At 40.2% G+C, this 23865-nt stretch overlaps 2 protein-coding genes across 7 annotated transcripts; one reads left to right on the top strand and one right to left on the bottom strand.

Moving 5' to 3' along the window:
* Window positions 1–3004: 3004 nt before the first annotated feature.
* Window positions 3005–8771, bottom strand: chtopb (chromatin target of PRMT1b). 6 transcript variants are annotated; one of them, XM_017713078.2, is made up of 6 exons: window positions 8709–8771; window positions 7453–7529; window positions 7197–7344; window positions 5594–5738; window positions 4932–5066; window positions 3005–4331 (listed from the first exon to the last, which is right to left on the bottom strand). In XM_017713078.2, exons 2-6 carry the CDS (start codon window positions 7512–7514, stop codon window positions 4150–4152), a joined length of 672 nt encoding a protein of 223 aa, XP_017568567.1. In that variant the 5' UTR covers window positions 7515–7529; window positions 8709–8771; the 3' UTR covers window positions 3005–4149. The 6 variants fall into 6 exon arrangements, with proteins under 6 accessions (XP_017568567.1, XP_017568564.1, XP_017568562.1 ...); XM_017713075.2 differs by lacking the exon at window positions 8709–8771 and adding an exon at window positions 8668–8708; XM_017713073.2 differs by lacking the exon at window positions 8709–8771 and adding an exon at window positions 8217–8287.
* Window positions 8772–9401: 630 nt separating this feature from the next.
* On the top strand, window positions 9402–23817 carry si:dkey-239n17.4 (mothers against decapentaplegic homolog 4). The gene is made up of 12 exons (XM_017713130.2): window positions 9402–9527; window positions 10180–10425; window positions 14568–14742; window positions 15127–15150; window positions 15628–15837; window positions 16460–16687; window positions 17379–17483; window positions 17874–17927; window positions 18030–18213; window positions 18446–18614; window positions 18922–19060; window positions 20811–23817. The coding sequence occupies exons 2-12, from the start codon at window positions 10189–10191 to the stop codon at window positions 21020–21022; spliced, it is 1737 nt and encodes a 578-aa protein (XP_017568619.1). The 5' UTR covers window positions 9402–9527; window positions 10180–10188; the 3' UTR covers window positions 21023–23817.
* The last annotated feature ends 48 nt before the right edge of the window (window positions 23818–23865 follow it).

The following is a 23865-nucleotide window of genomic DNA, read 5'->3' as shown; positions in this document are numbered from 1 at the left end:
TATGTGAAGGGCTGCTCCATACCACTCATAAAACAATGAGTTTTTTTTTTTTTTCCTAAAAGGGGATTGCTCCTCTTTTCAACATTCAACCCTTATGTGGAAAAGGAAAGTATCAAACTGAGTTCCTTCTAGGCCACAGCTCTGCAGAGATCAGTGTTCCCCTCTTCAAACACCCTGAACTTAACTCATGAAGACCCTGTTAATTAGCTGCTGAGTGGGTTTAACAAAGAGGAATGCTAAAACCTGCAATGCTCTGGCTTAGAAGAAACCTAGTTTGTCAGCTCTGCACGATCAGCTCCATGCTGTGTAAACACTGTTTCCAGATCACAAAAGGCACTGGTCCTAGCTATGCAATCAGTAACCTAAAAAGCAAGAATGACTGCATGAAAAGTAAGATGTAGTTCCAAACACCTGTTGTGTGTTCAAGTTTGTATGTGTTTCTAGATGTGTCATGTGCCCCGTTTAGCAGTAATACAAGGCTGCCAGCAGAGAAACCTGTAAGGCAAACAAAACAGATGATACTGCCAGCACAGCAAATCAATTGTACAGCACCTGTTCTTCAATCCTGAACCCACGTTCTGTTTTTCCATTCATTCTCATAAAAGGAGAACTGCACTGCTTACTCCAGGGGAGGCAAATGGATCCATGCCAGGCCAGAACAGGGCAGAGATTAGCGCTTTCCCTTTTTTAACACTCTGCCTCGACTTGTGAAGACCTTTCCAATTAGTTAATGCATCAGGTATTTTTTAATGAGGCAGAACGTTAAACTCTGCAGTTGTGGTCCAGAACCAACGCAGTTTGACAAACCTGGCCTATCTATTCACCTATTATCTTGACCTCCTCAACCAATTTCCATTCCCTGAACCTCACTCTCTTTATTGTTCACATGTCCATCTATCTTCTCAGTTTTCTCCTCAGCTGCCTCTCTCGTATCATATCCTTCAATGTCCTTAAGCCTGTTTTCAAGATCCATCTCAAAGATAGATGTCTGAAAGGAAAAATTCCAACATACGTTTGTTTTAATTTGACTATCTATGGCCTTCCCACATACCTTTTCGACTGAGGTCATTGTTGTTATTCTTATTCTGATCTGTTACGCATTTCCAGGCCGTCAAAAAGGAGGAATCTCTCCAATGATCTGAGCATTGTCTGCACTCGATGCACTGAATAGGTGATCGTGATAATAGCAGGAGTGATCACAGCAAACAGAAAACACAATCTTATTAAAGACTTCCTCCAGTCTTTTGTGCATTTCTTGGCAACTGCCCGAGCTTCCAGTATCTTTTTGCTTACATCTCCTGTGGCTCCTCAAGACGTGCCGAAGCATAAAGTTATTCTTTGCTAACATTATAGCGCAAGCAGAGAAGCGTACCTGTTCATGAACCCCATAGCTGAGGAGCTTCTTGATGCGGTCACTCAGACTAGTGATGGCTGACAGACCAGTCTTGGTATACCACTCACATGCCAGGTTTGTATGTTCATCATCATCATCATCATCATCATCATCCAATGCCTAGGCCATTGTTAGAAGTTAATGCAAATTTGGCCATCATGCGTTACAGTCACAACCATGAAATGATGACAAGAATGAAATGACAACCAGATCAGAATCTAAAGTAATTACTTTCATAATTCAACAATTTTTTTTTATTTTGATGCATGCACCTTTTAACATTAACGTGATTTATGGCTGTTTACACTGACTACATAGCCAGAAGTATTGAGCTCAGGTGTTTCAGCTGCACCCATTGCTAGCAGGTGTATAAAACCAAGAAAATAGCCATGCAATCTCCATGGATAAACAACAGCACTAGAATGGGTCTGTAGAGCTCAAAGACTAAATGTAGTACTGTCTATGCGGCAACCTTTGCCCCAAGTCAGTCTGTAAAATATCTGCCCTGGTCAACTGTACACATTGTTATTGTGAAATAGAAGTGTTACTGGCAGAAGCAATGCAAACTCAGAGCCAAGTGCCATAACACGCAATCACAGCCAATCCTCTGTTGCATCACTCTATACAGAGGTCTAAACTGCATCTGGAAGCAACCTCAGCACAAGAACTGGCCACCAGCTCATGAAGTGGGTTTCCATCTCCGAGCAGCTGCACATAAGCCTAAGATCACTATGTGCCATGCCAAGTGTCTGCTTCAGCGGTGTAAAGCATGCTGCCACTGGAATCAGTGAAAATGTATTTTCTAGAATGATGGAATCACAATTCACTGATAGATGAATGGTTTTGGCAGATGCCAGGAGAATGATGCCTTCAAGAATCCATTGTGCCAACATTAGTGTGGTGGAGGAGGGATAATGTTCTGGGGCTATTTTTTTCAGGGATCGGGCCCTGTCCCTTAGCTCCAGTGAAGGGTTGAGCTAATGTTACAGCACACAAAGATGTTTTAGAGAAGTGTACATGTCCAACATTGTAACATATTTGGGGAAGGCCCTTTCCTGTTCAGCTTCAGTCATGACTATGCCCCTATGCACAAAGCAAGGTCCATAAAGACATGGTTTGATCAGGATCTCTAGTGGCCTCCACAGGGCCCTGACTTCAACCCTACTGGACATGTTCAGGATTAAGTGTATACTTCAAAATCTCATGGAAAGACTTCCCAGAAGAGTTGAGACTGTTATAACCCCAAAGGGAAGACCAACTTTATATTCATGCCCATGATTTTGGAATGGGATGTCCAGCAAAATGTCCTGGGAAAATGGTTTAATCACTCTTGTCTTGATATTAATATTTAATTTGAAGCAGTAACTATACTTAGCTTGAACTGAAAGCTTTAATGTAATTTAAAGCATGTAATTAGATTAAATTCAATTTCAAATGTGCAAAACAAATCTTTGCTCAAAAAAACAATGCATAAAAGATGCATTTAATGGCTCACAGTTTTTGTATCTGTGGAAAACTATGTTTTGTATTGCATCAACAAAGGCCAAACATTAAGGATGACAGAAAAAAAAATGACAAGCACCACCCTCCCCCAAAAAAAAGAAAAGAAAAAAAAAAAAAAAAAAATTTTGCATCTTTGGCATTAATGACAACTTGGGTGCATTGTTTTAGTGCTGTAGGTCCAGGGTTTACAGTGCTTAACAGATCTGGCGGCACATTCACATTTAATCAAAAACAATGTTGGCCAAGTCTTGTACAGCTTGGATCTCCATGCTCAAAATATTTTAGAACACAGAAATCTGAATTCTAAAACAAGTCCTGAATCTTTTACTCAGAGCTGAGCAATCCTTTTCACTTTAGCACTTTGTCTAAAATGAAACCTTTCCACAGTGTATTTTGTTTAAATGGAATAACAAAAATTGACATCTCAGTTGTATTTATCAGCCTGGTGAGAGCGCTCAAGACTACTGTCAACTGCGAAGGACCTAAAGTCAGCTCCAGCAGCAGAACTCCAGTTTTTTCTAATTCAGCTCATTAATCAAACAAAACACTCAGAAGATTAACTAAGGATTAGATCAAAGAAAATGCTGAAATACCGAGTACTGCAGCACACTAGGACCACAGGTTTAGACCAATCATATGCAGAGGTCCAAGATCATACCAGGAAAACCCTTACAAATTAAGCCATTACTTAACACCTCCAGTTATGTTACAACAGCACATAAAAGGCAATTGTATAATACTGCAGTTTCAATTACTCCTTGCCTCAACACACTTCACACAACTCACAAATGGCTCTATAATCATGAACCATAGTAGAAAATAGTAGAATAGTAGAAAATATGCAATGCTGTGGGTCACAAGGAGCACAATTAAGGAACACTGCCCTTGGACAAAGTGTAATACCATTTTAACCAAAAAGACTGCTGATCTTCCTGCTGGTAAATAAAACGTCAAACTATGCTTGGCTATGCAGAGATTGCAAGGATCATGCAATCTACAACCCTTGTCTGGCATGAAGGCTTCTTAAGTCTGTAGAATAGCCTTTCATTAACAGGGGCTATGGTTAGAATAAGAGTTAAATGGTTTGGTTTCAACTTTCAAATAAGTATGTCCAATAGATTTTCTTTACTTTTTTCTCCCCGAGCCAAAAATATCAGCAGAGGCAGCATGCTGTAGTAGAAAGATTTTTGTCCCCAAAGGTGAAAGCACTGTGAAACCTTGTTCCCATAGCCAGACCAAATTACAGCTACTCCTCAGTCAACTTCAGCCATGTATGCATCCAGCTGTGCATCCAGGTGACTCTTGGTCATAGACATGTAGTCATCCAACTGCTCATCCAGCTGCTCTCGAGTGGGGACAGGGCGACTCTCTGCTCTGTATCTTCCTCCACCACAGCCACGACCTAAAAATTCCCCACGCCCTCCTGTGGCCAGACCTTTGCAGGCAGAGAAAGAGTGGGAGGCTTTGCACTCATACATATAAAAAGCTCATGTTAATTAAAGCATTAGGGAGACAGAAAGACAATGAATACAAAACTAAAGCAAGATGAAATTTGAATGTCAGGTGACATAGCATCTTTGGGACGGCTGTGATGTGTCAAACATTTAAAGACTACACTAAAACTGATTAAATAGGAAATCTGCACTTGACCAGATTTACTCAGATATTACAGTGGAATTGTTTTATTCTTGCACTCAAAGTTCACACAAAACTCCTTCAGTCTCATACATTCATGCAGCAATGCATTGCAATCTCATTTGTCCCCTTGGCTACCTGTGGTGATGAACTTTTAACATTCACCAAAATATCAAAAGATGCCAGAAAAAGATCTTGTGGGCTATTGATTGTGCTAGACACAAATAGTGTTTTAGCTGAGCACGAGAACATAAGTAAAGACTTCAATATGAGAGTAATGCTAAATAAGATTAAGGCTGCATGATTCAACATTTATAAGATGTTCTGGGCTAAAAAAGGTTTAATCTTAAAAATGAGGCACAGAAGATGTGTGCTGTAGTGTCAGTAATGAATCTCTTACCATTGCCTCTCAGACATCCTCTTACACCTCTTTTCTGCATCACTCCTGGTCTGTTTATATGAGATCCATGCTGTTGGTGAGTCAGGCCTTCATGTGTCACTAAACCAGAGACTACGCCTTGCAATCCTTTCATGCCTGCAGATAAAAATAAATAAATGTCCATGACAAAGCAAAACCTCCAATTATTTGAGATCTTTGGATATGTTTACTCCCCGCAACCCAGATGGAGAACTGGCTTAGAAGATGTGTGCGTGTGTGGGGATGGATAAGTTTACTGAAATTTCAATACCTAATCCATCATCTATAATGCCTATAAATCTAAACACTCAGAAAATGGCAGTAGAAGATGACACTAGAATAGCAATACACTTAAGTTTTGGTGTCTGGCTATTTGACAAAAATGACAGTACACATGAACCAAGTTTGTACCACCATAAACAGGTTACTTGGAAAAAAATGGGGCAAAAGATGTGATCCTCTATGATGGCTTCTCAAAGTCATTCACACCACAAATGCACACAATTAGAGGCAGGCATTAGCAAGGACACCCAACACACGCACACACACTTCATACTTAAGTTCATACCGCACAAATCTAAATCTGTCAACTGACGTGATCTACAAAAATAAACATGCAGAAATTAGCTTGGAATTTCACTCACATCTCATTGATAATGCTCCCCTGAACAACGCTCCTCTTCCTTTTGGCCTGCCCCAGTGCCTCCCCATGTCACGCACCCCTCCCTTCATCAAGGGTCTATTTAGCCTTGCCTTGATGCTCCGCTTACCAAGACGCTGCTTCATACTCTGTGCAGCGAAGCGAAAAATTATCCAAGTTTTAACTCCATACCAGAGTATGACATGGAGTAGAAAACACAAAGATCAAAGCAATAAGTAAAACATGGTGGTAAGCCCTGGAGCTACATGAAGCGCTTTTGTAAGAAACTGCTTTATCATGTAACACTGACTGTAGACAAAAGCTCACACTGTCTAGTAAATACTCAGTTTGCACAACATACAGCTCTGATACACCGATCGGGCATAACATTATGACCACCTTCTTGTTTCTACACTCATTGTCCATTTTATCAGCTCCACTTTCTATATAGCTGCACTTTGTAGATCTACAATTACAGACTGTGGTCCATCTGTTTCTCTGCATACTTTGTTAGCCCCCTTTTACTCTGTTCTTCAGTGGTCAGGACCCCCCATGGACCCTCACAGAGCAGGTACTATTTGAATAGTGGATCATTCTTAGTACTGCAGTAACACTGATGTGATGGTTGTGCGTTAGTGTGTTGTGCTGGTATGAGTAGATCAGACACAGCACTGCTGGAGTTTCTCCATTCACTGTCCACTATATTAGGCACTCCTACCTTGTCAGTCCACCTTGTACATGTAAAGCCAGAGACAATAGCTCATAGCACGATAGCACAGTTTGTGGTGGTCAACCTCTAGTCCTTCATCTGTGGTCGCTGCACACTGCCCACAAGATGCTGTTGGCTGGAAATTTTTTGTTGGTGGACTATTCTCAGTACAGCAGGGACATTGAGGTGTTTAAAAACTCCAGAGAATGCATAGAAACAGATGGACTACAGTCTGTAAGTGTAGAACTACAAAGTGCACCTATATAGTAAGTGGACCTGATAAAATGGACAGAGCGCAGAAACAAGGAGGACATAATATTATCCCTGATCGGTGCATTTGTGCATATAAAATCCATGAGTATGAAAATAACTCTAACCATACTGTGGAACTGCTGCAAGCCACGTAGTTTGGCATCACACAATTCAGAACACACAATTAGGAACTAAATCACACAAGCTGGCAACCAAGGACCGTGTCTCATCCTGCATAACTGCTCTGACAGCATTTTTAACACTGTACTAAGCAAAATAAGTACATCAAGTGCATTAACATAAGCACCTTATGCATTTTGATAAGTCAGGAAGCACACCTACGTTGAAATAACTGCTTTCAGAGTCACCATTTGGGTGTCATGAGCAATATCCTACTCAGCCCTATCATATTCTTTTGTATGCAAGAACAGAAAAAAATTATTTTGATCAGGGGAAAAAAAAACTGAAATCTCACTGCACTTTTTCTATAAACTGCTTAAACAGGTTATAGCAAGAATATTGCCCCTACTGCTTTTGTATCATACCATCTCTCGTTTACATGAGCGACCCGATAATTTGATTGTTACCTGCTCCCTCTCATTTAGAAGGCAGCATTCAATTTTGTTGTACAAAACGTGAAATTCACCGGTATTTTCTGCAGGGCAGCCAGTACCGAGGGCCAGTTAGCCATCTGCTGAGCCAGCCGCTGGTTCTTCAGCGAAGCTGTCTGCTGCTGCATGTTGGCTCCAATGTCAGTCAGCTCTGACTGGCTTTTCTTCACTAAGCTGGTGAAGCTAAAAATGGGAGAAAGAGAAAGACGAACATCAGTTAACAGTCCACATGTATCAGCTTACTACTAAACTGAACTTTTGTGTTTTTGTATGCAAATATTTCAGACTTGCCGGTCATGTAAGGACATCGAAGATGTGCTTTTCAGATAGAGCTGTGAGGCTGGAGAATTCATTTTCAACACCCGACACTGTAACGGGCAGAAACATACACAACAAATTATATTAGTTATAAATTTGGGGACCTGAAGATCTTATCCAGATGACATCGCATTGTATCAACGGCTGCTATAAGGCCAGGTTAGCAAGTGAACAAATGAACGTAGCTTAAATCGGTTAGCTAGCTTAGCTAAGTCACGTTCTATTTGTTCTGCGACTAAAGTAACGCCAGCTAGCTTTGCTGTACGTAACGCATCACGGCGGTTAACGCGTATAGCACCTATAAAAACACGAACAACGCAAAAAGAAAAGTCTAACGTTAATACTACATAATTTTATCCCACAAAAGGTCTCCGAAAACCTGAAAGCCACTACAGCCGTTAAACACCGAACACACGTTAACGTTAGCTAGTTAGTTAAATCTGAGCAGATGAGAGTAAAAATACTTTTATTACTCAGAGGGTTAGCGTTGCACATTTTGCTTTACCGAATCGGCTACGTTAAGCAAAAACTAACGTTTACAACAGATTTGAATGCGAAACACTCCACCGCTGTGGCCGCCGTATATTCACATCGATAACACCAGCGACAACTGACGTTAAGGCTGCACGCGGCTGAAATTGGCCTCCCGTTCGCCAGCGTATTGTTCCAATTGTTCCGTTCCACCTTAAATGGTGCAGCAGTTACATTCAGGCGCCTGAGTGAAAATACTTGCTCACTTAAGGTGTCACGGGAAAATTCGAACTAGAAGCTGGCGAACGGGACTTCTGCCTCAACTTCAGCCTCGGGAACGCTTCAATCCCCAACTCAGCTAGCTAACCTAATTTATGCTAACGAGGGGCGCGGTTCAGGCCTCAGCTTGGTTGCTTGCCACCTAGCGAACTGTTTTCATACCACATATACCAAGACAGTTAAGCTGTGTAGTTAGGTGACTAAAGAAAACACAGCCAGTATGTTTATATTATTATGTCACTAAAACAACCCATCCACAACTGTAACGTTGGTTTATGTGGCCAAGGGCGACAAACAGTGACTGGCTAAAGACGTTGGGAAAAGGCATCAAGGAAAACTTTTCTCGTTATGAATCCTGGACGCGTAATTCCAGTCAAAGCTCCACTCAGTATCATAAATGTGAATCCAGTTTATAGCAGCGCAGATTTCTTCACTCACACGTTAACCTTTTTTATCAAATCAGCGCAACTCAAATGAACCTTCAATCGAAGGCACGCCCCAGCTCTTCTTCGCGTCTGGCAGTTACTCTAACTGAAAATTAGCATTTCAGCTTCAGACCACCCAGAAATCGCCACCTGGCGGCCTCCGTGCGCCAACAATCAGCTACGCTGTTTACTGAAGTGCTCATTATTATTAAACAGATTGCTTCGGTTCTGAAATCTGATTGGCTCAGCCGTGTTCAGAGCCGTCGCGTCAGTATTCTGTATTAATACGCGAAGCTGTTAAAAACACTGCGCTGGTCATGGAAACATCTAGGCTACAGATTTTTTTTGTAAGGCTATTAACTCAGATATTATTACATAAACTAGAATTAGAAGGAGAATTTCATGCAATAAGCCCTTTTGCTGGTTCACAGCTGTAGATGTAGTTCTGATAAAAAAGGTACTCTGTGGAAAAGCCCTTAATATCTGAACTGATTTCAGTCACTCCAAAAGGCAGGCAGGTAGCGTGAGCGGCGAGAGGACTGAACTGAAATGAAAAAGTTCGTTTGAGGCGACGAGATCAGTGCTAATGACAGTTCAACCATCCTGTCTGCAGACCAGCAGGCGTTGAAAGTCGCGTCATCGTTGGCCGTGAGTTCGTGTCTGTATGAGAGGACGATGGTGATTGGATGGATTCTCGAAAAACCCCGCCCATGCCCCCTCACCCCCCTCTCTGTTACAGAACGTAACGTCTGGGAGCAGCAGGATGTGCGAACGAGGGAGAGTGAGACAGATGAAACAGACGGAGGCAGACAGGCAGACACAAGTTCAGTCCAGAGGAGACCACCGCGTTTACACATATGACAGAGTAAAGCTGTAAGTGCACTTCTTAATTCATTACATTCTGTTCTCTAACTGCCTGTTCCTACATGATGCGCGTGCGGTCGTTATTAAGGAGCGTTTGATCAAGAACGTTAGACAGAAAAAGTTTCTAGTTGTAAGAAATAACAGTTCAGATGGTTAATAACAGCTCAGGCGATGTGTTTGTGGCTTGAATTTGAAAAAAGAATAATGTACTTGCTGTTTAAAACTTTATGTAGTATTGAGCGTGGCTGAGTTGGAATGCTGGAATTACTTGGAATTACTGGAATGCTGGAATTGATTATTCATGATACACATCCAGTAATGGTTATGAAAAAGATGGTAATCCATGAGAACATGCTAGTGATACGTCGTAATGTACTAGCCTTCATCTTGTCTTCTTTCTTTTGTTCAAATGATGAAATAGTTCCTTTGAAAACTCATGTCCTCTGGCCAGTGTTAGAGGACCTGCCAAAGTAGCGTGAGAGATATGATATGGAAGAATATTCCACTCTTTGGGCCTCCTTTGCCTTTTATGGGGCACCCTCATTAGTATTTAGATAGATACATAGGTAGATAGATAGAGTGTCAAAACTGGTGTTGAATGCAGGTGAAAATGTTCATGAGATATAACAGGTAGTCTTTAATGAGATTTCTCATGATCTAGGGTTCAAGGATGTCTGTCAGCTCCCCGAGTAGCAGTGACGCATGTCTGAGCATCGTTCACAGCCTTATGTGCCACCGGCAGGGCGGGGAGAATGAGGGCTTTGCCAAGCGTGCCATCGAGAGTCTGGTGAAGAAGCTGAAGGAGAAAAAAGATGAGCTAGACTCCCTCATAACTGCCATCACCACCAACGGAGTCCACCCCAGCAAGTGTGTGACCATCCAGAGAACGCTGGACGGTCGGCTGCAGGTCTGAGCTTGAACAATGAAATGAAACTTTACTGGTCAACTAATAGCCCATAAAGGAAGTCACCACAGATCGATGCTGTCATATGAAAACCTTGTAATTCCATTTTACACCATTTGAAAATGCCAGTTGGCCTTACATTATGTCAACATTTCATGACCAGTGGACCAATAGAAATGGTCCAAAATTACATGGAATAAAATCTTGTTAACGTCTAAGAAGAAGGTTTTCCTTCTGTAAGACTGTAAGACAATATGCTTTCACAAGAGCTGATTGCACGTTGTTAAACGCTGTTTATCATATGCATGCAACTCTCTGAAACACCACAGTGCAATTCAAAATTCACACAATAGCAGATTCCTCTTTGATCCAGTCCAGTGCTGGCAGTCAGAACATTGTGAAACACCACTGAAGTCCAGTGTTGTAATCCTCTGTGGTGTGACTGATGGGCTATTTTGCTCCTCTTCCTCTGTGTAGGCAGCATTCAGTCTGACTGACAGTGTAATTGAATATAGACTTACTCTCTTACTTACTCTCGGCAGGTTGTAAACAATATGTGTTTGTGTAAATGTAAAAGTTAAATATAAATGTTTCAATTTATAGTTCAACTTCATACATTAAACTAAAGTGGCTTGCAGGATACACCTGCTTTGGGTTAGAAAAAAAGTTTTTTTTTTGTTTTTTTTTAATGGTGCAACCTGTCTCATTAGAGTAATATGTAAAGCTGAATGTAGCAAAAAAAAAGTTTTTTTTCTGTATAATTCAAGTCTTGAGTTGTAAACAAAGTAATTCAATTTGATGTGAAATGGTGTACTGTAGAGAGAATTATGCACCCAGAGCTGCTTACAGTGTTGGTGATAGGAACCAGAGGTTGCAATGTCTGCAACACAAATGTAAACAAACATAATTACTGTCCAGAGTGACCTACATATGTCTTCTGAGTTTTCATGTATAAAGTTGTTAATGATGAAATAGTGGTTTTCTTTGGGTACTACTTTTCTTTTTAATACCCTACCTGTCTTTATCTGCCATGAACGGATTTAAAAATACATTTCAGGCCAATGTCAACAAATTTATCACCACTTAATGGAAAAACATTTTTGTGAGATAGCTTTTAGAAGCATTATCACCACCACTGTGAACAATTCTGACTCAGAAAGTGAACTGAGTATTTCAAGTAAAACAACTTTGAATTAGCTATGTTTACATCTAATACATATACATACATAATTCTGCAGGAAAAAAAATCTGTGGAATTCCCCTTTAAAACGTTTTAACTCGCCTACAGTTAAACTTTAATAGCAGTGGCAGAACCAGTTACTGAACTTAATGACACTCTTGAAGATTCACATGTTGCTGTAGTGTGTTGCTTTGGCAGTTTTGTCACGATTATCTTAAGACAACAACTCTAAGGTGCTGAAGTAGTGAAAAGCAAAAACACTGCTAGTATTCAGAATGGCTGCTGTGGCCCACTGCTGCTACCCAGTTTAGGACTTTATTGTGGTGATGTGAATACGGTTGTTCTGTACTCTTTGGCTGATGAATATAGAAAGAAGAACGCACTACAGAAGAGAGACCAAAAGTTCCTCTCCCCTCCCCCAGTCGCAGACAGTACGAGGGAATGAGAAAGAGAGAGAGAGAGAGAGAGTGGGAGAGAGAGAGGGAGAAGGAGGGGTGAGGGAGAGAGAGAGGGTTGTTTTGTCTGAGACACAGGAAAGGGGCAGGGTTAAGTTAAAGCCTGTCTGTCTCTGAGTCTGTGTGTGTGCGTATGTGTGTGTGTGTCTATCTGAGAGGGTCAGTATTTTAAGTATGTGTACACAATCTACACATGCTTTAAGTGTGTGTTCACTGTAGTTCTGTGCTCAGTGTTTATTCAAGATCTGTTTGTCCTGTTCTAAAATTGCATTTCCAAGGTGGCTGTATGCCACAAAATGTGGCACTTTGCCTTGGAAGTCTGTTAATTATGAAATGTTTGTGTGAGATTGGGAAGTGTCTGTTCAGCATTGCCCTTTGTCTGTGTGTGTGTTAGTAAAACATAATGAGAAATGTAGGTGAATGCCAAGTCTGACCCTTTCTCTGGAAGGTAGCTCCTTTGGGTGGGACATTGCTGTAACAGTATTTAGAGCAGCAAATTATACCACAACATACCTGTAATATTTGGCCAACTGGTTGGGACAGATAATGCCAGCAATATTCCAAGTTTACTTTTACTGGTTGGGACTCACAGTTGAAGTTATTGGACATTCGTTGGACTGAGTGAAGAAAACGTACAACACATCCAGCAGTTATACTAAAGTAAACATTTTGAGTGTGTTCAACAATTTTTTTCATCTTTGCATTTGTGAAACTGGTAACCTTTGATTTAGCAGAGTCCTATTGTGAGTTCAGCGTAAATAGAACTGTCTGTGATACATTTACTGCCACTTGAATGACATGAGGTTGTGACGTTTGATGACATTTTAGTAGCCAGAAAGCCAGCTGGAAAGCAGAAAGCAGAGCTTTCCAGCATTCTAAGCAGTTTGCTGGTTCCTGTTCATTGGGTCTTGCATCAATTTTCTTAAAATGAAGTTAATTTTGTGTTGTAACAAGTTACCTCCAAGCTAAAGTTAGGCTGGGATGCATTTTACGTGCATATTTTCAGTGAACCATGATAGTGTTGGTTTGTTGTTTACCAATTTAGCCTATATTACCATTGTCTTAAGGTAGTGATTCCTAGCCCTAGTCCTGGAGAACCCCTTGCTCTGCACATTTTTGTGCAGTGACCTCTGACCCTGGTCCTGGAGAGCGACCTTTCTGCAGAGTTTAGTTCCAACCTGTACTCAACAAACTGTCCCACACCTTACTTAACTCTAATACATCTGATCTAGGGACTTGGGAAGAGGTTGATTAATTGGAGCAGTTGTGGCAAATTGTGGTTGGAACTGGACTCTGCAGGAAGGTAGCTCTCCAGGACGAGGGGTAGAGCTCAACACACCTGATCCAACTAATCAGCTCATTAATAAGCTGTTCACGGCTTGAAGTGGATGTGTCAGGAGCTAAGAAAAAACTAAAATGGGCAGGGCAGGGGTACTCTAAGACCAGGGTTGTGAACCTGTGTCATAAGGTATAAGGTAAACAATTGGCTTTGCCCAGCGCTCTGATCAGAGTATTAAGTAGACAACATATAATCCTCTGAAATGGATGATTCTAAACCTATCACAGTTATTGCACAATTACCTGATTGTAATTATTTGAGCTCACCACAATAGCTCACCACAATGGAGTCTATCCCAGCGGTCATTGGGCGGAAGGTTTAGCTAATCAGTTTGGCCACTATAGGTTTTTACGTAATAGTTGAATACTTAGATTTTTATCTGATACCAATGTAGTGCTGTCATTGGCCAAATGTTTTCAACATTAATGTGCATAAATGTTTTACCTTTTCATTTGTCAGTTATTTGCTACAAAGTATTTAAGTAGTTTAATTTAGATTTCTAATTAGATTAGAAGTTCATTTACATTGAGTGACAGGAATTTTTAGTGGTGCATCAACTGAAAATATTTGTCCCTTTTTAAAATTATTTATGTATATATATTCTACATACGTCTTCCCTTTGATTTTATGAGCATTGTTTTAATTATTCTAAGTTTTGCTAACTTCAGGTTTACGTTTCAAGAATAACAATGTGCCAAACTTACTTTTACAGCCTTTTCTAAAGTTATCTCTGTCTACTTTTGTGCTCACATGCTTGCACACTTCCCTCTCTTTCTTAGCTTGTCCTTCACACACAAATATTTTTTCTTTGGTGATGTTATAATACTGGAATGGTTGAATCAGTCTGAATCATGCAGTGTTTGAGCTTGGCAGGAGCTTTAAAGCTTCACCACTTCAACACTCAGGCCTAAGGCTCTGCTATATTACAATCTTTTCTTTGCCATACCCTTTTATTTTATCTCTGGAAGAGTCAAACATGTTCAGAATTTGATGGGGAATGTAGTATAATAACATATTCCTTGTCTTGCTTCTCTTTCCTGCTCCTAGCATGGCCCCAAGGCTGTCTCCATTCTTTTTATACTCTCTTTCTCTTTGTAAGCATTGCCTTTTCCTCTCATGCTCCTCATCCTCATCATCCAGAGTCTGACGGGCCCTGTCTGTACTCCTGCAGGTAGCTGGACGAAAAGGCTTTCCCCATGTCATATATGCTCGACTGTGGCGCTGGCCAGACCTCCACAAAAACGAGCTCAAACATGTCAAGTTCTGCCAGTACGCCTTCGATCTGAAGTATGACAATGTGTGCGTCAACCCCTACCACTACGAACGGGTGGTGTCTCCCGGCATCGGTATGTGTGCAGCCCTCATTAAAAACATAGTGTAAGGAAAGTAGGAGTGTTAGACCAAAAGAATAGCAGACATATAACTCATGGCTAGGTCTGAGTGGAATCTGTGGAATCGTGAACTCTTTATAAATAAATTGCATTTTTATTTGTTTATAACATTCTGAAGAGTGTTTTTATACAATTGTGTGCTGCAGACTAAAACAAGAACTCTAAAAAAGAATACAGAATTCACCACAACTTGCCTGAGGACATAATTTCTTAGAGCAGTAGACAATTTCAGCAGATTCTCTTGATCAGAATGCAATACTCTGTTAGTGTTGGCATTGTAATCCGTTACACTGTAACACAGCTCTTTGGCGTTTCTGTCTCTGCTCTTTCTCCATGCAGTTGGACTGAGTTTGCAGACCACAGGTGAGTAGCTGGGGATCATTTTTGTTGTCACTATCTGTTTGCTGTTGCCATGTCTGAATGTTGTTGGAGATCAGGGGGTGAGACCTTTTGTCAGGTATTCCTTGACCTGCTTATCACTACACTTGATTGTATGTTACTGTCAGCCTGCTCGTGCTCAAAGTATGAAAACATCTGTATATGTGTCAGAGGTAGGCTCGGTGGGGCTTGTCTCATCAAGCACTGAAGGAGGATGCTTATACTTGTGTATTTATAGATAAAAAACAAACAGGTTTGGTCATTTTTCCCAAGTCTGTCTGTTCAATATGTCTATGTATATATGCAGTGAAGTGAATTTGACTGAGTAGGCAATATTGAAATGTCTGTAATTATACCAAAAAATATGAAAAAGTTCAGGTAATGTCCCTAACAGCTTGAAATAAAATCTACCTGACGCTAGTTCATGCCAAGCTAAAGATTCCCCTTCTGTTTTTGTACTAGCTTCCCTCTCGACAGGCAGGCCAATAAAGGAAGAGTACATCCATGACTGTATTCAGATGGAAAGGCCATCCAGGTTGCCCTCCCAGCAGGACCACCGTGCCCCTGACCATTACAGCCAACAACTGCCCCCCCTCCAGCTGCCTCCAGAGCCCCATCATCACTCCCCTCCCTCAATAACCCTGTACCCCAGCCTGCCCCTCTCCCCACCTGGTGAGTCTCACTGAACCAAGAAAACAATTAATTAAATCTCTGGTCATTATTCTCCATAAATGTAGTAATTTAAAATATTAATTTAAGGCTTATTTTTTTATAAGCAGCAAGGGACGTGTTGTTAAAAGAATATTTCATGAAGATAAAATATCTGGGCTTACATTCTTAAAATTCTTGCATAGGCAGAAAGACAGTCTTCAATTATTTATCAACATCTAAAATGATTGTAACACCGATTAACTCTTTTTATTTTGTTTGAATTTCATTAAAAGATTCCAAATCATAACCTTATCTACAATTTGTGAAGCCAATCAGATTGAGATGAAGAACAAACCTGCCCTAGATATCAGATTTCAAGATCAGATAGTCATGATCAGCATTTTATTAAAGCCTATTTCTTGTTTTTATATCATCTTATTAGAAATAGAACATTACAACATATTATTTATCATTTAATAACTTCTTGTTGTTCCCATAATACTTGAAATGGTGAATAAAATATTTTAAATATCCTGGTTGGTTTTATAATATTTATTGGACGGTAGTGTGTATTCAGACGTCATATAAAGAGGTTTCTTATTCTACTGTTTATTCTAATGTCAGTCTGTTCGTCTATGTACAGTGAGCAGTTCCAGATTGTCCCTGCAGGGGAGCTGTACTGAGGGTCTGCTGCAGATAGCCTCTCCTCCAAGCAGGGCTTTGGCCTCCAGTTCTCCGCCGACTACCCCCACTGCCACACACCCACCAACACACACAACCACACACACACAGGCTTCTGGCCAACAACCTGCTGACAGCCAGAGTGACTACAGCACCCCCAAACACACACAGACACAGACCTCCTACCACAGTGAGTACTGCTAACAGAGTCACCTTTAAAAATCTTAATGAGTATGATTATATGTGCAAGGGGACCTGAAGCCGAATCATAAAGCTTACAGTATGGTCTTATCCATACAAATAAAACAGATTACATAAGCACAAATAATTGTAAGTAAACTGAAAGTCACAATTGTGTTGATGTAAAATGTAATGAAGTACTACAGAGGTCCTCAAGCCAGTCTTCAGGGACCCCCACACATTTTGTCCTATGTGTTATGAGTTACTAGAACAAAAATCTGGACTGTCTTGGGGGCCCAGAAGGGAGGTCTGACCACTGATGTACGCAGTTGAATTATGAAAATAAATAAAAAATAAAATCAAATAAATTCAAAACTTAATGTGTCACTTTTTTCAGTGTACAGAGTTGTGCATGTCAGAGACCATCATTCATTTATTTGCTCTCAAAATAGCCAAGCACCAACAACTAAATATAATATCAAAACTTTCAATATTGTGCTTTTATCTTTTGCCTTTATTACTTCTTGCTTTGGTTCTTTTCAGGAGACTTAGTTTTGATTTCAGGACATGAAATAAATAAAAGGTGGCCTCTGACTTTTGCTGTACACATGAGCCCCAGTTTTCACTAAATGCTCAGTAAGTGCTTATAGGACACTGTAAGTTGAGTTAACCTGTTTTTGACACATTCTTTAAAACCTCAGCTACAACTTGGACAGGAACAAGTACTGCCTCCTACACAGCTGTGGGATCCCAACAAAATGGGCGAAGTCAACAGCAAGCCCCTCCCCACCACACTGGTCATTTTTGTAAGTTGGTTGATTGTTTATTCTCTATAGTAATGCATTTTTGGGACTGGGGATGTTGAGCAGTGTTTTTGTTGATGGCCTTTGCATTTTAATGTAATTTCACTGATCTTTTGAATTTAAAGGAATCCTTCATAATTTTTCAACCTTAGTCATATATGCCACATCTGTATCATGCAGTCGATCACCTCAGGCATCATTTTGTTTCACTGTACTTAGAAAAAAAAAAAAAACTCACTGACTCACAACAAACTTAGAGGAGAAGTCAATGGGAAGATGTTTCAGCATTTATAAATAATCATTTTTCAAATTATTTTAAGTATTTGTAAATGTGTCTACTCTAAATTATTCCTTTAAACCTCATCTAATCTGCTATCTAATATTTCTCACCAGGGTCTCAACATCACACTCCAGCCTCATACCCACAGCCAGTCTCCAACCATCCAGGTTCATTCATTTTTACATACACAAAGACAAATAAACATATTTAATAACATATATAAACTACTCCTTTTTTTACTTAAAATGTTTGTTCCACTTGTTCTCCAGGTCCAGAGTTCTGGTGCTCCATCTCGTACTTTGAGATGGATATCCAGGTGGGGGAGATGTTTAAGGTGCTGGCTAACTGCCCTATGGTAACTGTGGATGGATACGTGGACCCATCAGGAGGAGATCGCTTCTGTCTGGGGCAACTCAGTAACGTGCATCGCACAGATGCCAGTGAGAGAGCACGGTGAGAGTGTTTTTCACTTTGTTTACATCTATATTATTTAATTATGCTGGAATTTTGAAAAATTGGTGGAAATCTTCTTTAAGGTTATGGTTAGAGTGAGGTTTAGCATTAGAGTTGAATAGCTGAATGTCAGTAAAATATCAACAATGGATAGTGTTCACAAAGCCTGTGCTGAATATAGTACTCCTCATTATGCTATTCCAGTGTGTACTGTGTCTTTCTTCTGTCCCAGGCTCCACATCGGTAAGGGCGTGCAGCTGGAGTGTCGTGGAGAAGGGGACGTGTGGATGCGCTGCCTGAGTGATCATGCTGTCTTTGTGCAGAGTTACTACCTGGACAGGGAGGCAGGGAGAGCGCCAGGAGATGCTGTGCACAAGATCTACCCAGGAGCCTACATAAAGGTGAAATATCACCATATATGGATTGTGCCAAAATTGTCTCAAATCTTAATGTCAAAGTCGATTTCACCAACATTAGCTTGGTAATATTGCTCAACAGATACAGTGAATCTCCACCAATTAGTCTTAGAAAGTGTTTGTTGTGCTTTCCATGTAGCATGCATGTTATAAGAGACTTCTGACTCATAGGACTGTTACCATGGATTGATGGAACTGTGGCTTACATTACAGCCCGATATACAAAAGCAGTGCAAGATTACATATTTGGCAACTTCCACTTTTTCTTTCTCCTCACTCTCTCTCTGTCTAGGTTTTTGACCTACGACAGTGCCATAGGCAGATGCAGCAGCAGGCAGCAACTGCACAGGCAGCTGCAGCTGCACAGGCTGCAGCAGTGGCAGGGAACATTCCAGGGCCAGGCAGTGTGGGGGGCATTGCTCCTGCTGTCAGTGAGTAATCTTTGACCTCTAACCATCTCTCTTTCTTCTTGTCTCAGTTTGGGCACTATATTCTTACACTATATTCTATAGCTCTCTTTAGAGCCTTTATAGTGGGGTAGTATTGTCTCAAATCAAACACTAACACTTTGCACTAAACAGAATGACTAATTACTGTGCAGTACCTCATGTCCTTGAATTGTGCCAACATTAGCATTTCACAAAGGTTAGCTAGCTGAAGTTCGACATTACATGTCCAGTTACCTTTGGACAATTTTGAAATCCTTGGCTGCATTGTGCATTGCCCAGCACTTTTAGTACATTATCCAGGTATTCACAGTCCACTACATCCTGCGTCATTTCCAGTGTGAACACACAGCTTGCACTAAAAGTTGCTAGTGCACTACATAAGTAAAGCAAGCAAGGCAAGTTATTTATATAGCCCTAAGATCTGGTAATATAACAAGTGATATTTTAACATTCAGCTACATATAATTTAATACCTTTATAAAGTTAGTGTCAGTACAGTAATGGGATCACAAACATGGTTGAAATTTGTTGAAATAATTTAAATTAAAAAAATGCTGAGTTGGTTCAAAACAACTTTTTCAAATGTAGATTTGAAACTGAGGTCTGTAGCTGTTTAATACAGAAATGTCCAGAGTTTTTAGTGATTTGGGAAAATTCTTGACAGAGGTAAGCCTTTAACAAACATAACTATGCAAATCAGTAAAATACTAATACTCTTAAAATTAAGAAGTTTTTAAAGTGTCAGATGGCAGTAAATTGAGAATGTCAATGGTTTTAAGCATAGAAGAGTTTCCTCAAGAGTTTTGTGGTGTGGTTTTTGTGGTTCATTCAGTTTTTCTGTGGAAAGGGCTTCTGGGGCTGTATGTTCTGTGGGGTTTGTCAGTGTGTCACCCAGATAGCGTGTGGGTGTTGTTGAAGTTCCTCTTAATAATCATACAGAAATTAGACTGTCTAGCTCTGCATAGCTAAGTTAAAAGTAGAAAGGCTTTGTTTGTAGCACTTGATTTAAGACACAGTGTTTCTATCTGCTGTGTTCAGTCCATTTGTTTTTAAAAACACAATGTACTAAAGGTTAATACAAACACTGTTCCAGTGTATAACAGTTGTGATTCATGCATCTGTGTGCATTTTCTGGAGTAATAGAAGCGCATTTACAGTTCAAGCATTCTTTTGCTGTCTAATTTAACTGCCTAATTTGACCACCAAAGCATGCAAACAACCAGCAACAATCAAGATCATATGCTACAGACCACCAGCCTCCCTCCTCTAATTTCATTAGTAAGACACGCAACAAAATTGATACAGTCATCATTTTGCTTACTGCAAACAGTACTCAGGATATTGTGGGACTATCAAATGGTATATAAGTGTATTTTTATATTCTTAAAACATTTTTGGAATTGATGTGCTTTCTCCACTTTGCAGGAAGAGAATTCTAGAGCTTGAGGCCATAACTGAAAATGATGATTAATGGAAATAATTGAAAAAAACTTTTATGTGAATTGTGTTTTTTTCAGCATACACATTGTTGGGAGTGGGCTTTATACATTTATACATACAAGAAATATCAATGCTATATTACGATTAATACCACCTTTGTTAAAGGAACAACAATGTATTTTTCCTTTATATATAAGCCATTACTCCTTTCAGAAAATGAATGAAGCTCTTCAATTATAATTTGCAGCCTTGGTGGTAATTCACTGTGATACTCACCTGTGCTTCTCCTTAGGTTTCTCTGCAGCAGCGGGTATAGGTGTGGATGATCTGCGGCGTCTGTGTATACTGCGTCTGAGCTTCGTGAAGGGCTGGGGGCCAGACTACCCACGGCAAAGCATCAAACAGACGCCCTGCTGGGTGGAGGTGCATCTGCACCGTGCCCTGCAGCTGCTTGACGAGGTGCTGCACACCATGCCCTTCGCTGATCCTGGCCCTGCTAACTAACCTGTGAGCAGACATTATAAAGAAAGACTTCAGCAGTATTACAGCAGCTCTTGCGCACCACAGCATCCCCCAGGCCAGGGAGAGAGAGACAGAGGGAGAGACAGACGGTGATACGCTACATAGCTTCTCTGTCATACACAGCACGCCCGCATGAGCAGACAGTGACTCATGGAAGCAGGCAAGAAACACACACGAGCTTTCCACTGCCACGGCCAGCAGACTGAGCAGACCTCCACGCTGACCGGTATTTAGTCCACGCATGGAGCTGTTGACTACATTGCCATGGAGATACAGACCAGAGAGAGAAAGATGTTTTCAAAGCCCAGGTAAATACGAGGCCTTGAAAGTGAAGTGTTCAGCAGTTTTGATAGAGAGGTTTGTGAGACGCCACTGAAACCTGTAGGCTGTCCTGACTGGAACTGATGACTCATGGTATTCTAGGCCTAGGAGATCATTCTAAATGCCAGGTCATGCTGTAAAGCAGTGATGTCACAGAGCTTAATATGGGAACTGATAAACAATAGACAATCTTCATGCTGATCTTTGTTATTTTGGAAAAGCAGGGTTACTGCTACAATGTCTTTTTGTAACCATCAGACAGTATTTTATTGTAGAAATAGTGGGTTTTGGTAAAACCAAAGCACCAATTCATATCAAGTGATAACCATACTATATTTAACAGTTTATTGTACCAAAGATGGGATGTTGTTTTCCTTTATTGTTGTACCATAAGACATGGATTGAATATCGGTTAAAATTGCAATACACTGACTCTGATACCGATTCCTGAACAATACATTTTTTTATGTTGTTGCTGTCTGAAGAAAACAAGTATCTCTAAAATGGTAACTTCACAGGAGAGAAAAAACGTGCTTAAATTTTTATGTATGTTAATGTAAAGAGATTTTATTCTAACTAATTTTGGAACATTTCAATTGTTTCTTTGGACAGCAACAATATCTTCCTTTAAATTGTCTTCTATCATTTGTGATTTAAACTAGAAATGAGTATGAGGTGCTGGAAGTGGGTATATTTACTGACCACAACTGATTGCAAACTAATTAAGCAAAACTGCTGCTGATAACATGCAAACAGAATGTAATTCAGACAACCAGTCATGAATAGAACAACTTTCACTGACAGATTCAGGTCAGTAACATCAAAGTACTGAATTTCAATATCCAATTCTACACAGATGCCCTTTCAAAGGGCTCATATTCTACTCTTTTTGTTATTTATTTTTCTCCCTGACGTCCACTTTTTGTGTAACTTTTTTGTACTGAAATGGTTGATTTGTTTTACATGACAATTTTCCAAACTCTCTTTGTGCCTTGCTGTGCCTTTAAGACAGATATATGAAATTACCTCTGTTCTGATTGGCTGTCCTGTACTGTGCCATATTAAGAAAGCAGTCCAGGCTGAAACACTGCTTAAAACTTCAACATGAATGGGAGGGGCTAAACTGCTGTAGGCTGAACAGGCAGATATGTGTGAGTTAGTTCTTGTGACATCACAAAACCAGTGGATTTAAAACAGGCCACACATTTCCATATATTGACTATATGGAGTAAAGTGAATGGTTAATTTTGAAACGGAGTAAACACTGTTACATAGTACGTTTGTTGCAGAAAGCTGAGGGACATTGGATTTTTCATTATATAAGTGTTTTAAATTTGCAGTAGTATACCTTAAATTCAGCTTCTCTGAAGTGAACAGAACAACAATGAAAAAGCAAAGCACAAGTTGATATTCTTATTTATGATGTCAGATTGTACATTTTCAGGGTTTCATCTTTTTCTGTCATTTGTCCTTGTCTGTTGTGAGAGATGTTTGAGGTGTTTATTTCTCCTCTGCTCTTACATGCTATTGTGCCTTATCACCAGTGAGAGCACTATACATAATTTTTATATAAATCTATTCAGATTGATTATTTAGAGAGCCCAGCTTTGCTTTACATCCAGCATGATCCATCATACATCCACTAATCACTGACTAGAGGTATGTTAAGTTTCAGATCATGAGATAAGAATTGCTTTTAAATTTTGTAGAGATGAGGCTGTGAAGCACAGATTCTCTGTGCTGTTTATTAATACATCCTTTAAACATATCAAGGCCATTCAGATGTGTTTATCAGACTCGGATTCAGTAAACCCATGCAACACTTTGCCACTATGTCAAAACTGCACTTACAGCATTTATCCCTTAATAAAGACCTCGTGGTCACTTTTGGTATTACTGTCTGCCACTTTCTCAGTGGTGTGAGCTTCAGGCAGCAAACAGCTCTAGCAAACAGCTTTCATGCAAAAGATGCATTACAAAGATTTTGTACAGTGTTGGCAATATTTCATTTTCAAAAGATATCCTATTGCAAAGAAATGATTAGACAAACATTTTTAAGAGGCTGACACTCATGGATTGTCTGGTCATCACCTGCCAGGTTTACAATAGTACGTGCAGACACGCTGTAGTCTGCTTAGAAGTGAAAGGTATCATAGCTTCAGTTTCAGGCCACTTTCCCAAGTGCCTCCACCCAAACCTTATAAATGAGGCTGAAGTGTAAGGTAGTTGTTTATCTTTGCACATCATTGTGTACAGTGCCATGGCTTGAAGCTACTGCGAGACTTGAAGTGTATTTTATCAAGCTTTGACATTATTAAAAGGTATAGGTCAAAAGCAACAACAACAAAACCTTTTGGCAGAACAATCTTGTACCTTGTTTACTAATGCACAGAGTGTTTGGCTGTAGACCCCAAAGCTTTCCAAGACAACCGATGAAATAAAATTGGGAAAAGAAAGCATGTGTTGTTTTCTTCTCCTCCCCACTCTCTTTTTACAAGGTCTTG

Source organism: Pygocentrus nattereri, chromosome 3, assembly GCF_015220715.1.
Source record: "Pygocentrus nattereri isolate fPygNat1 chromosome 3, fPygNat1.pri, whole genome shotgun sequence".
In the NCBI taxonomy this organism is placed as follows: domain Eukaryota; kingdom Metazoa; phylum Chordata; class Actinopteri; order Characiformes; family Serrasalmidae; genus Pygocentrus; species Pygocentrus nattereri.
The sequence above is the reverse complement of the archived record's forward strand: the minus strand, read 5'-3'. Positions and strand labels throughout refer to the sequence as shown.